Source organism: Hipposideros armiger, unplaced genomic scaffold (genome assembly GCF_001890085.2).
Source record: "Hipposideros armiger isolate ML-2016 unplaced genomic scaffold, ASM189008v1 scaffold_1470, whole genome shotgun sequence".
In the NCBI taxonomy this organism is placed as follows: Eukaryota; Metazoa; Chordata; class Mammalia; order Chiroptera; family Hipposideridae; genus Hipposideros; species Hipposideros armiger.
Window position 1 is genome coordinate 109,807 of NW_017732820.1, and position 14,982 is coordinate 124,788.

Below are 14,982 nucleotides of genomic sequence, written 5' to 3' on the forward strand. Positions count from 1 at the left end.
ATATATATATATATATATATATATATGGGATTTGGACTTAATAAGAACTTAATAACAAATATGGTGTTGCTATTAACTTTATAAGGGATATATCCATTCCATATAATGAAGGTTATCTGAATATTTACTTCTGTTACCAGGTAACACTACGTAGTATTGCTTTGTTATTTTATGTGAGTGTATGTTGTTTTTATAACTGCTAAGTTCCTAAGGGAAGAGAGTCTTCATGCTCCCCTTGTTGGTTCTCCTTTAATTATTGGATACTCAATAACTGCTGTTTGATAGATTTACAGGTTAAGTGTGGAGAAGGTAAATAATTTGGATTTGTGTCCCTATTAAGTATTTCATATCTAGGGAGCCAGCATACCATATTCATGCCGTATGTATTTATATAGTTGTGAAGTATTTTAAAAACTCATTGGTGTAAAATGTTATACTTGATCAATGTAAATATTTAATTTCAGTGAAGAGAATATTCATTTTAAAAGTAACTTTCAAGTCACAGGTGTCTTGTACAAATAGAAACTAGACAATAAAGCAAGATTGAATTTGTTAATTGTTTGAATAAGTATGTATAATATAAACATAGTTAATTGTTTGAATAATTATGTATAATATAAACATAAACAAATTGATATGATTAATGCCAAAATAAGTTTTCTTTTTGCCTTTATGTATCCAAGCTTTTGAAGTGGGTTGGACTTGATATTTTAAAAAATGTTTAAACTTTGAAAATCTCTGACATGTGAGCAGTATTGTGTGTCAGTCACACTTAGTAGCCTTAGGAATACTGAAGAGAAGGAAGTTTCAGACTGAGGATAAAATTTCTCAGTGGTCTTTAGGGGTGAATTGATTAAGAGTAGAAATGTGGAGCATTGCTTGGTTTTCATAATTTGATTGCAGGTCATAAATTATTTGGACATGTGTTGAAAGGATATAGGTATTGTTTTTTAACTTGCCATTATATTTGTTTTCTCTTATTAAAGGAAAAGTTATTGGAAAAAATGGCAAGGTTATTCAAGAAATAGTGGACAAATCTGGTGTGGTTCGGGTGAGAATTGAAGGAGACAATGAAAATAAACTACCTAGAGAAGATGTAAGTATTTAAAATGTAATTTAGTTGGCCTGGGTTTTTTTCATATTCTTTCTTGGTTGACTTATAGTGTTGTATTTTGGAAATGGTTTTATGAAATTATTGGGTTGTCGGAAAAGTCATGACGCATTTTTGCAACAAAAAACAGAAAAATACGTCATGACTTTTCTGACAACCCAATATATATCTAGTGAGCTACTTACAATCTGGTACAGCGGTATTTTGTTGTTTTGTTGTTTTTTTTTTAATTTTGTTTCTTATGGTACTTCCTTACACACTTAGAAAACAAGTCATCTTTTAACTATGGGCCTTGGGTTCTTGGTTGATCCTTAGTACTTCAGTAAAAAGCCAATTTTTGATGAAAAGGCTTTAATTTGATCATCTTAACAGTTCTTTTTTGTATTTAGCCTATAAAGCTGTATAATTTGATACTCAAAAGTCTGTATAAAGGAATTCTTCATAAACTACGTTCTTCTTGACATTTTTATAGAATCTGAAAGCACTGACCATTTCTTAATTGAAATTATTAAGCTTTTATATTGCTATTCATTTTGATATGAACTTTCTGAAATTTTTTCCATTGTTCTTCTCATGTGTTGATGTTTTACCCACAATGCTAGTCTTTACACTTTATGCATTACTTTAAGGGTCTTTTAACCTTTGTGGCTCTAGTCATCAACTCTATAGTTGACTTAAACTTTAGGCCTGGATATAAGGCAAGGATTTTCCCCCGATTAGCTCCCAGAAAGCAGTACACTCAACTTCTTCTGTTTCTCACAGTAGATTACTGTTCGGAGAGTTTGTTAGCCTATTGGATAAAATCAGTCTCACAAAACAAAAAAGAGAAAACTATAGACATGTAGCCCATTTAAATAGCCTCACATCAAGGACATAGTAAAGATGCCTATAAAAGATAGCCATTTCCTTTATTCTTTTTAGTTAGTTAGAATGTAGAGGTAAATACACACTTAAAAGGAATGAGGAAAAACAAATGACTTAGTATTATACAAATGAGTGCTTGTGGCTCTGATTGATTTCACCTTGCACTGGTTCAAAAATTGCTGCAAATATCAAGTAACAAAATATTTTTAATCAACCCTCCCTATTTTTAATGACTTTAAGATTCCTTTGAGATAAGGAATAAGATCAGTGGTGTCATACTATTATTATTGGCACTTACCCCTTTATACTTACTATATAAAACACTGGTGATCAATTTGGCATATATCCACTGCCTGAAATTGGTCTGAAGATCAAGATGTATACTGGCCGAGGCCATCAAATGACTATAAATTTCTTAGCTTGACTAATATTTAATTTTCCCTTAGCTTGACGTATCCCTATTGCTTTCCAGTATTTACCATCTTGTTGCAAGATAATTCTTCTAGGTCCTCATATATGAATAAAAATGCTTTTCGGTGTTTGGTCATTGTCACCCCCATTTCTATGCCAGGATTAAATTTAAATGTTCACAGAAACCAGATAGATTACGTAAATGATTAAGCAGGTTGGGCTGTAAAAGACAGATGGGAGTGCACCGGTGCCTTTTTACAAAAGAAACGCATGCTGCTCAGCTTTAATCTGGTTGACAGCGTGGGAATGCTGCGTTGTGTTGCTGTATCTTCCAGTATTTTTATGAGAAGCTGAAAATCTATAATGTACAGAATTTTTTAACTTTCAAAACATTGAATGTTAAAACAAACCTGAAGGCTTAGCATTGGCTTACCTGGGGCCACTTTTCAAAATTGAAGCTATCTAAATCCCCTGGAGACTCACTTTATAACTTGCTTACTCTGAGGTCTTTAGTGACCCACCTCTAGCCTGAGATGACCTTTCCCACCTTTGTACCATTGTAATTATTGTCTATATAATTGGGTGTTTAATTATTTTCTTTCAGCTTATATATTTTCTGTTTTATCTTATGTCTCCAAGCCAGGTTATGAACTGCTTGAAGTCAAGAAATCAAATCTGAATTCTCATTTTCTTCATTCTTCCCTAACATTATCAATTATATAGAGTAGACACTTGATAAATATTTTAAATCAGTTAAGATTTTTAAAGATTAGATTTGACTTTTTAATTGTAAAAGAAATATGTGTGTGTAAAAGTTAGAATAGGACAGAAGGGTTTAGTATGTATATACTAAACTTTAGCATATATACATAAATGTGTATCTGTGTCCTGTCCATGTCTCTCCTCTCTCCTCCATCATGCCTAATAGATTTTAGACTGTTGTCAGGTTGCCTTTTCGAGTCTGTTTTGCTATTAAAAACTGTGTTGCAGCAAACATTCTTGTGACTGGAGAGGAAATTCCTGGAAATGGATTTGTTAGATCAAAGGGTATATAGCTTTAACATTTTTAGATCTTGTCAATTTTCTCACACATTCCTTCTAATATTGGAAATGTGCCTGTTTTCCATGTATTTGCCAATACTGAGTTTTATCATATTTTAATTAGTGCCATTCCAGAAGGTGTACATGTTATCTTTCCATATTTTCCATATGTTTTAAAGACATTTTAATTTTTCTGTAAACACCTTGTTTGTCCTTTACATATTTTTTCTCTTTTTTATTATTGAGTTGTAAGAGCTTTTTGCATTTTAAGGAAGTTCAAGTCTTTTGTCTTTTTTTTTTAAAGATTTTTTTATTGGGGAGTTGGGGAAGGGGAACAGTGTTGGGAAATTGGGGAAGGCAAACAGCCAAGTTGCTGTCCTTTTGTTCTTCAGTCTAGTTGTAAAGGATGTCGTTTCACTGGCCCATGTTGGTATTATGATCATTGCACTCTTCCCAGCTGAGGTAGTCAGTCACCGGCCATTGGATGCCTGCTCTTGGCGGCTCACATGAGCTGCTAGCCTGCTCACACTGGCTGCCAGCCGCTCACGGCAGCCCACTGCAGCCAATGCTGTCGCCGGCCTCTCACAGCAGCCCAGCTCCAGGTCGAGTTGTTGTTTACAATCTTAGCTGTAGAGGGCGCAGCGTCACTGGCCCATGCGAGAGTCAAACTGGCGGCCCTGTTGCTCAGAGTTCGCACACTTAAGCTAACTCTTAATCAACGTAGCCACTTGGCCGGCCCTCTTTGGTCGTTTCATATGTGTTGCAAATAGTTTTTGTTACTTTTGAAGTTCTTTATTTCGTGCAGACATTTAAAATTTTTTATATTGTTGGATTTTTTTAGACTTACGCTTTATGACTTACGACTTCTACACTTTGTGTCATGCTTGGCAGGGTCTTCCCTACTCTTAGATCATTCAGAAATCCATGTATGTTTTATTCTTCAGTGGTTTTTTTTTTTTGGTATGTAAAATTTTCATTCATAAGATTAGAAAGCCTGATATATATTGGTCTGTCGGAAAAGTTATGACATGTTTTTTTCTGTTTTTTGTTGCAAAAATGCGTCATGACTTTTCCGACAACCCAATAAATTAAATTTTTTAGCACACTTCAATGCTAAATTGTGTAAATTGGAATTTTTGTGGTGTAAGGTGTCAGGAGGAGGGATTTGCTAGTTGGTTGTCTCAGTGGTATCTATTAAATATAAGTAATCAGTTCTTAGCAAATTGAAAAAATTAGAAATTTCACTGAAATAACTCTTAGAAATGAACTCATATTCAGTAATAATTATTTACTCTTCTGTTTCTTACTATGGCTTTACAATAGTCATTAAAATATGTATCTTTTTACCTCTCCTTTTATTTGGAAATAACTCTTGATGATAACATTTCCAGTTAAAGGTCAAAGCATTGTATTTCTCTTATTCCTTACAGATCATCTGTCTGAAATGACTTTCCGTTCTTTATCTACTTGGTAAAATCCTATTTGTTTTTTAAAGCCACTTTAAATAACAATAATAATATTCTTATGAATTCTCATAAGTTTCCACATCTGGGGTGGCATAATTCACGTTTTATCTAATTACTGTGTTTTTTATTATATCACTAATGGCTATACAATGAGATTATTACAGGACTGTTTAGTATCTTTTCTGAGATTGTGATTGCCTTTAGAGCAGGGACTTGATCTTCATTCCTTAACATAGATTCTGGCAGTTAACAAGTGGATGTTATTTGGAATTGGGTTAACTGGATATGAAATTGGCTGGCTAATTTTATGACTTTGGGCAAATTGTTTCCTTAACTATAAAATTTGATTTTTTTTGAGGTTACTTTTTTTTTGGCTAAGCCATCCTGCCACCTTTTGGCAGCTCAGCGGCAGCAGTAGCTCAGCTTGGGCTGGGAATCAAACTGGAGACCCTGTTGCTCAGAGCTCGCACTCTTGAGTGAGCTCTTAACCAACTGAGCCACTCGACTGGCCCTTTGAGGTTACTTTTAAATGAACACTAAATAAGATATAGATGTAGAATAAATAGTCCCAGAAATATGGTATGTGCTCAAAGTTTTTTACATCTCCTCCCACCCCTCCCCCCCTCTGGCTTTTATAGTCACTTTGTATCCTCTCTTAACTTTCTGTGAATTCCCAGGGACAAAGTCAAGATTTCCTCACTTCTTAAGCTTAAGTTAGAGTTCCTCATTTCATGTCTTCATAATTGTATTTACTTCTTTGGAGTCACTACAACTTTCTGTAAGCTTCGTGACGGCTGTGCTTACTGCAGCTTTAACACCTGCCCTGGTGTGTTTCTATTTTTAATTTCCCATATCTAAAATTCTCCAATTAGTTTTTTAATTAGTTTGAAAATAAGTCATAGAGCATTTCTTATACAGAATCAAAAATTCTTAAGCTATACCCAGTTCCATAACGGTTAGGAACTATTTTGTAAAATCAAGAAATAAGGAGAGAGACTAAAATTGATTGGGTGAGTTTATTTAGGTTTTATTCACCCTCCTTAGCCAATAGTAAGCTGGAAGTGTATTTCTTTAAAGAAAAATAACCCATCAACTAGTTACCTTGTTTCTTTTCCTATTTTTTTATTCTCTTGAAATTCAGTGAACTAAGGTTGAGTTAATCGTTTGATTTGCTTTAATACCTATGACTAAGAATATGTCCTTACCAATAATCTGTTTATTTTTCTTGGTGTAAGTATTTATACTCTGTAGGTGATACTTCTGTTAATTGTCAGAAAGCATTCCCTCCAGCACAGACTTGGAAGGTTTATGTTATCTTAGCCCATATTGGGACAGTCTGGCTAATGTGTTCTATTGTTCTTAAAGTATTCACTGCTAAGGTGATAATAATATATCTAGTCTGTAAATTCATGACAGTTCGAAGGAAAATGTCTTAAAGTTGGCTTATATACTTAGAAAATTAGGTTGAATTAGAAATTACAAAACCTGATATAAACTGAAAGTAATTTCTTAAATTTTTAGCACACTTAAATGCCAAGTTGTAGTGCAAATGTGACAAGTTATTGAAAATCTCAGTATTTCAAATTACTGATTTTTTAAGTTTACTTTTAAATATTGAAATTTAGTATAATAGATGTAAATTGCTGTTTTAGAAAAGTTTTCCAAATTAAATACTGGTATGTCAGATTTAGGCTCGAACTTCGTTAAAATATTAAATGCTTAATGACATTGTGTTTTCTTACAGGGAATGGTCCCATTTGTATTTGTTGGCACTAAAGAAAGCATCGGAAATGTGCAAGTTCTTCTAGAGTATCATATTGCTTACCTGAAGGTTTGTACACTATTCATATTTACAGCATTGTTGCTTCAAACATGAAACTTAAATGAATTTTGTATTTGTCTGTAGTAAATTTCAAATCTCTCCATATATTTAATTTGGTTTCAGATGTGCCCTATTTTTCTACATGAGAATTTAAAAGTAAAAGGTCCTCTGCCATAATAAAATGATTGGCCTCATGCACATTGTTTCTCTTTCTATCTCTTCTGAACTTTTACATTTCTTTCCTCACTATGTAAGAAATGATTACTCTTGTGTTCCTGTAATTTGATTGTCATTACTCATGTACCTACATGTTCTATACTAGAACTGTTTTGTTTTTACCTTAATGTTTTACATGCAAATAGGGCACAGAACCAGAGTGAAGATGGGGGTTTTTTGATAACTGGTATTATCTGAATCAGATGCACTAGCCCTATAGAAATCATTTGATAATTCTTAACTATTGTTTCTAATGTAGTGTGTTTGAGTTGATAAAGAGCAAGCGTTTTAGAAAAGAAATGCCCTATAAATTATTAAAAGTTGCATTTGTCATTTTATACTCTTGTTCTTTTTTTCTATTTTCTCTTGTTTAGAATGTAGTAATACCCTCAATTGCTGTCTCTAGTAGGTTTTCCTTTTAGCCACTCATGTCATTGCTGCTATGTTAACTATTTTGAAAGCGCCCCCGATAATGTCATTTTTTCCTTTTAAAACTCATTTTTATATGATAAGTCTCAATCCAATCTGACATTCTAAACTCATGTTTTTATTTCCCAGTACTCTACTACCTTTTAACCAAGAGCTTTGTTTAGACACCTTACCATTACATCTTGTAATAACATCAGTTTCTGAATAACCAAGCCTACTTGTTCATCTAGGTCACAACTGAAGTGTCACTATTTTGATAAGAAAGTTGGTTATTAATAGTACCTCTCATAGATGATGCTATTAATAACTTCATTAACAGAATTTTAACTGCTTGAGAGCTAAATCTAGTAATGTGTAATTACTAGCTACTTAATAAATAAATAATTTTAACACTTGTCTGTTAAACATCCCCCTGAAAGAGGAGAGTTCTTGTTCTTTTTTACAGTGTATGACTATAGCACTTAGCATGGCTGGTACACACGCTAAGGCATTCAGTAAATGTTCAGTGAATTGAATCCACAAGTGACCTTGTAAATTGCTTACAAAGAACACAATTGTATTTTACCAAATGCCCAAGATCACAGTTTTTTTCATTGATAAGGCAAAATTTACAAATAAGATTTACCCTTTTTTTGTTTTGATTATAGGAAGTGGAACAGCTAAGAATGGAACGCCTACAGATTGATGAACAGCTGCGACAGATTGGTATGGGTTTCAGACCTTCTTCCACCAGAGGGCCTGAAAAAGAGAAAGGATATGCCACTGATGAAAGTACCGTCTCTTCTGTACAAGGTTCTAGGTCTTATAGTGGAAGAGGCAGAGGTCGTCGGGGCCCTAATTACACCTCCGGTTATGGTAAAAAACATTTTTTTGGTAGTAGTTTTAGTTTAGGTGCTCCAGTACATTTTGCTTATTATTTAGTTAGTTCCTTACTTTGTCTTGTCTTTGAGGACAGTAGATAGTTCTGAGGTATATGTCTTAATGGTAGTGACAGCACATTTTATGTTAATGACAATGAAAGGTATATATAATGTTTAAGCAGCTATGTAGTAAAATGAAACATGTTTTTGTTAAGTTGGTAGTTCATGCTCGTGTTCTGAATATTTAAAATATATATATGAAACTTACATATATTCCCCTTGTACACTTGTATAAATTTTCCTAGTGATGGTGGTGATGCTGCTAGAAATCTTTTGCTTACCTTCTAGGAGAAGTAAAAATGAAAAATATGCTAATACTGTGCCAAGATTTGCATATAGCAAATCTGTTATTAGTTTTTAGAATGTACTTTATTGGTTCATTTGGCAGTTTTGAATATTAATATATCTGGAATTATTTTCTGAAATAACTGCATTTCACTAAAATGAGGGATTTAAAACTCAGAACCTAATTAACATTTTATAAATGAACATTTTTCTAATATGTATTTATTTCGTGGTGAGGATGGGGCCTAACCCATGTAAGGAAGGGGCCAGTGGATGGTTTGATGATCGTAATTCTCTAATCTTGAATTCTCACTTATTCTCCTTCAGCTTTGGAGTTGTTCCATTTTTCTACATTTGGACTTGGATTTTAGCAGTGACCTGGGGTTTTTCCCTCCCTCGTTCTGTTTCTTTTCCCTCCCCTTCTCCAGTCCCCATGCTCATCCTAACTGCTTTGGGAAAACATTTCATAAGCCTTTTCTAAAATAGAAGCCATTTAGGGGAAATAGGAATACATGAGGAATACATGAAAGCTTATAGTGATTCCACATCCAAATTTCATGTTTGACTGAAGGATCATTTAATGATGCCAGTTACGTTAAATTTGTATTGTCTTTCATTTTTTATAGTTGGAAGGTTAGTTATCATGTTTCTGTGTTCTCATTTCCTGGTATTTTTTATTATTTTAAAATCATCCCTGTTTTGAAACCTGAAAAACGAAATTCCTGTGAAGTAAAATTTTAGCATGTGAAGGTCTGAAAATTGAGAACTATTATTGTATTTCTGAAAATACATTTAATACAAAAGACAACCAGTAATTAAATAGAAATTAAGTATATACTGAATGATTTTAGAGGTACAATAAACCAGATTTGGCTTTTGGATGATAAGGATGAGTTCTTTGAAGAATTTTAAAAGCCTCTGGGAAGCCAAGTGAACTTATTGAAGAGGTCACTGGCAAAATGCATTTGTTGACACATAATTTATATGAGAGTGGTAGAGGAGTATTGGAATTGAAGAAAGCTGTGCCAAATTGTTCAGTAGATGGCACTCTTACCTCTGAATCTTTGCAGGCTAGTAACATTGTGTTTCTTGAAATAGCCTTCGATCTTAAGTGGGCTTGAGAGAAATACACATCATTTGAATTTGATTATATGTTTTCTTGTCCACTTAATATCAGGATTCTTAGGAGATAGTATATATAAGTTGTATAAGAAACATTTTCTCCATATAACATACCTGAAGTTGCCATGTGTCTTACAGTGGAAGATGTCTTACAACTTCATTTGGCAGCATTTTCTTTAATGGCATACAAAATGCTGTGTCTTACAATGGATGGCATGTTGAATTTGATAAAATGTACTTCATCTTAATTTTAGCATACACGATCATTGAAAAGAATGTGAACCGTCTTCATAAGGTGATTTTAGAAGTTTAAAGGGGGAAGTCTGATTTAAAGTTCTGTTAAAAACAGGTCTTTTTATTTGTTGGTGTCATTAAAAAATTGAAGCAGTTTCATGAATCATTTTTAAAGCTTTTAAAACATTTTTTGGATTTATTAACTTAACATTTTACAAAATTGAGAGATTGGAATGTTTGCAGTGATTTCAACACAGTATGTTTTCTATTGGTGCTGTAACAAATTAAAAACTTAAAGGCTTGAACAACAAATTTATTATCTTACAGTTCTTTGGGTCAGAAGTCTGACATGAGTCTCACTAGGCTAAAGTGCTGGCAGGGCTGTAAACCTCTCTGGAGGCTCTAGGGGAGAATCTGTGTCCTTGACATTTCCAGCCTCTAGAGACCACCTCCATTCCTTGGCTTATGGCCCCTCTCCCTCTCTTACGAAGTTAGTGACTCTAGAGAATCCTTATGTGGCCATTTCTCTGGTTCTCTGCAGTTCAGAGAGGTTCTCTTTTAAAGATCCTTGTGATTAGTTTGGCTTCACTTGGATAAACCAGGATAATCCCACCTCAATGTTCTTAACCTTGATTACATCTACAAAATCCCTTTTGCCATCTCAAAAATGTTTAAGGGTTTTTTAGAATGAATGTGTAACACTAGCCAATTCATTAGCCTTTTTTGTGTGTTGTACCTTGGTATCATAGATATTGAAATCTATGATTTTGACACCCCTTTAAATATTTTGAATACTATATATAGGTTAAATTAAGGAAGAATTTTGTTGCTTGGACACTGAGTTAAATACTACACTATATCTAAAGAAAATTTAATAGGCACCTTTGTTAAAATCTTTACAAATGAGATATTCATCTACTTCAAATTTTGGTAATGTTTCAGGCAGAGTAGAGGTTTTTAAATAAATTCAGAACTTCTTACATATTCCAAAGGTTTTCTTCACTACTCATGAAATGATAAATTGCCCTTAGTCTAACAAACCATTTAATAAATAAAGTCAGTTAATAAAGTTCTTTTTTGTCATTGGAAAAAAAAGTGTCTTCGGTGACACTTTTACTCCTAACAAAGACTCGAATGTGAATAATAGAAACTTGCTATATTCTTACTAAAATATACTTCAGCTAATTACTTAATCCATTCTTATATAATTGACTAGTTATATTCATATTCGACAGCTTGTGAAGAAAAAAGATGCATTGAAGAGTTAGCTTTAAAGGAGAAAGGAAGTTGGTAGGCTCCTTCATTTGTTAAACTTCACATTTTATTCCCTACATTTCATGCATCTTTAGAGCTCTGGTATTTTGTTCTTATCATCAGGTGACAGTGGAGTTTAAATGTAGGGGATTTTTAGTTTTCTGAATCACTCTTTATTTGAGAATTTAGCAAAGGAACTTCAAAATCATGCAGTAAATTTACTTAAGAGAAAATTGTTAGGCTCACTGGTAGACATTTGGGGGCATAGAGGTTTGAGATAAGAGCTCCATCTTTTAAATTTATGATAGACCAAGTGAGAAATAGATCCAAAAGGATAAAAAGAGAAAACAACACGTGACAACAATGTATGATAGGTATACATTACTTATAAGGAAATAAGAGAAGGGGAGAGGTCTGTTTTCTGTTACATTGGTCTGAACCTAGAGATTGAACTGGGCTTTGAAGGGGATATGTTTGGATATATGATAAAAGGGAAGGGTGGAAGTGGCATCCCAGTACTACAAAAGGAGAGAGGTGGGAATGAGTGTGTTAGTAATTGGGTTACATCAGTCTGACATTTTGTGATATGATGATGATATTGTAGGCTTCTATAGAATATTTGCAGTGTTTAAATTTTTTAAAGGTTACTATTAAAATAGGTCATTGGAATGTTAGAAATAATCTGTAAACTTTGAAAGTCTTGCTGGATTTTTCACTGATAATGGCTTCAATTGTATTGTCAGGTTGAAGCTGTCTTTTCTCAGGATAACCTTAAAATTTGTTCAGTAATTTCAAATATTGTATTCTAATTTAAGATAACTATTGCTTATAAAACAGTTTTATGTACAACCACTAAAAATATACTCCCAGTTTATGAGACCTTCAATTATAAGAAACATCCTGATTTCAGAGTTGTTAAATGTGGAAAAAAAGTACCCCCTAGAATTAGTGAAATAATGGTAGAATACACTATATAATTCAATTATTTTTCTAAATATGATTAAATTTGCCTCTAAATATTGGATAGCACTTACATTTATTAGACTAATAATTTGATACTAAAACCTGATAATGGCCAAAATTTTTTTAATATTGCTCCATATTAAGTGCATTTCATATTGCATACGTTTTATATGTTTTGTGTAATATTCTATTGGCTGTGGTTTTGCACATCGGTAGATACTGTATTACCACTTAATTTCATTTTTTTAGTTAATAAGTTTCAAAATCATTCTAATCTTTATTGGGTTGTCAGAAAAGTCATGACACATTTTTGCAATGAAAAACAGAAAAAATGCGTCACGACTTTTCCGACACCCCAATACTTAGGTTTTTTTGAAGCAGCCAGTCATTATGGTTAATTGAAACAATGATTTTGCAGGAAATAAGTTTGAAAAATGTTGCTCTTTTTTTTAAATAGGAGTCTAAATTGGTTTATGTTGTCTTCTTTCCCAAGGAACAAACTCTGAGCTGTCTAACCCCTCCGAAACAGAATCTGAGCGTAAAGATGAGTTGAGTGATTGGTCATTGGCAGGAGAAGATGATCGAGAGAACCGACATCAGCGTGACAGTAGGAGACGCCCAGGAGGAAGAGGCAGAAGTGTTTCAGGGGGTCGAGGTCGTGGTGGACCACGTGGTGGCAAATCCTCCATCAGTTCTGGTAGTCTTTTATATAATATGTCAGCATCCTTTCTTTGTAAGCAGTGTAACTTTATACAAGTTAATTTGTTTCCCAGGACCATCCATTTTTGGAAGTTTCTCTTGCCACTTACTGTCTGAGAAAAACAGAACATATAGCAACATAAAGAAAAGCCTTGTAGAAAGTAGTGTTTATCAGTGAAGGTTTAGATAGAATGTTCAGGTTGGAAAAACTTTAGCTGGCTAAGTTTCTATGTTCAGATGTTTATCCCTTCGATTTTGGGGGGGCTTATGTACTTGGAATTTCCCCCTTGATTTGTGGGTGTTATGTGATTGTCTGTCAGACAGGTCCAGAGAATTCTTACGCTCACAAACATCTTAAATACCTTTGTACACTTTAATAGTAAACTTAACTGAAAAGCGTTCTTTGCTACACTATGTACTACTTTGGGAATGAGAAATTTGTGAAATCAACTTAAATTTTTTTTTTAATTGTTTGAGGAATTGAGTTATAAAGAAGAGTGTTTACAAGAATAAGATTTGAGGTGTACAGGCAACTTTTTACTTGTGGGTTTTTTTTCCGAAAATTTTAAACTAGTGGCATTGTGTGGGAGTTTACAGAATGTTCTTGCTTAGCATAATGGGCTAGGGGGGAGAATTGTCAGGGATACGTGGACTAGATTATATCAGGGATATATCATTATTAAGAAAACCATTCTTAATGATATACTGTACCCTATGAAAGTTCTATAGTATTTTAAATGTTATAGGACATGTGTATATATAAATAAATATACACCAAACATTTACAAATTAGAAAAAATCTGGGACAAAATCACAAAATTTAGGGACTTTTTAAAAAGGTACTCTAGTTTCAGTGAAATTCTTTGAGCCCTTAAATTTTGTTTACAGACTTTCAGGGAAATAGTTTTTATATTACTATGTTGCTCAGTGTTACCAAGGGTTATAAAATTATAGTATGCTGAATTGCAAAATAAATGTACTTAGTGTTTTATGATTAATGGATAAACTCAGTGTCTTTTGCAAAGATGATAGCTTGCTAGCTGTTACCAAAGGAAACTTAGAAAGGAAAAGTCGTGATTAGGTGAATTTCTTCTATAATTTGGTGGAGGCAATAAATGCACATAGGTAAGATGGGTATTTTTTTTTTTTTCTTAAAATTATATCTTAAAACTTTTCCTTTCCCACCCTCACTCCACCTTATTCCCCCATCTTCACTCTTTGTTTCTGGAGATGGGAGTACCAGTCAACATTCATTTCCTTATTTTCCTATAACCAGTTAGAATTTCAACTTTTTTAGTTTGCTTTTTTGTGTAAACTTGTTTTGATTGCTTCATTTCATAATAACAGATTTCTGGTAAGTCTTGGAATGCAGCTGTTGAGTATTATTTGGAACTAGCCCATTAATATTAGCAGAAAGCAGCAGCAGTCACCTTGAAGTTAGTAAAGGGGACAAAAGTTCTTAGAATTAATTCATATGAGCTGAATATTTCACTTTTTATTTCTCTAACACCTGGGAAGCATTAGCTAGGAATGTGAATGTCAAAAATAGCATATATTATTGGATTGTCAGAAAAGTCATGACGTATTTTTTCTTTTCCGTTGCAAAAATGCGTCATGATTTTTCTGACAACCTAATATTTTCTAACATTTTCCAACAAGTCAAAGAAGCTGAGGTGTCTGGTCTTCTTCTTTAATTTTTCATTGCCATCTAAAGTTTTTTCACGTTATTTTCCAGGTAAAATAGTGATACAGAAAACATTTGAAGACTATTTTTATTGGGGGAAAGTTGAAGTTTCTTTATCATTAATTGGCATAGCTCAGTATAGATCAAACATTCCTAATATTGCAGCTCTCTTAAACGAGTATTTCTTGCCTCTGACATGCATATAGTGCTCAAAGATCCAGACAGCAATCCATACAGCTTACTTGATAATACAGAATCAGATCAGACTGCAGACACTGATGCCAGCGAATCTCATCACAGTACTAACCGTCGTAGGCGGTCTCGTAGACGAAGGACTGATGAAGATGCTGTTCTGATGGATGGAATGACTGAATCTGATACAGCTTCAGTTAATGAAAATGGGCTAGGTATGTAAGCACTTAGGGAAAAGATATATATATATATATATATATAGTATAGTA

The 14,982-nt window shown here is 33.4% G+C and overlaps 1 protein-coding gene across 1 annotated transcript in view; it reads left to right on the plus strand.

Annotated features, from left to right (window-relative positions):
- Positions 1–14,982, plus strand: part of FXR1 (FMR1 autosomal homolog 1) — a 66,121-nt gene that overhangs the window by 41,797 nt on the left and 9,342 nt on the right. The window contains exons 10-15 of the mRNA XM_019633994.1: positions 987–1,096; positions 6,638–6,724; positions 8,008–8,065; positions 8,153–8,215; positions 12,632–12,835; positions 14,728–14,928. Of these exons, the coding sequence (XP_019489539.1) occupies positions 987–1,096; positions 6,638–6,724; positions 8,008–8,065; positions 8,153–8,215; positions 12,632–12,835; positions 14,728–14,928 (723 nt within the window). The remainder of the gene's footprint in view (positions 1–986; positions 1,097–6,637; positions 6,725–8,007; positions 8,066–8,152; positions 8,216–12,631; positions 12,836–14,727; positions 14,929–14,982) is intronic.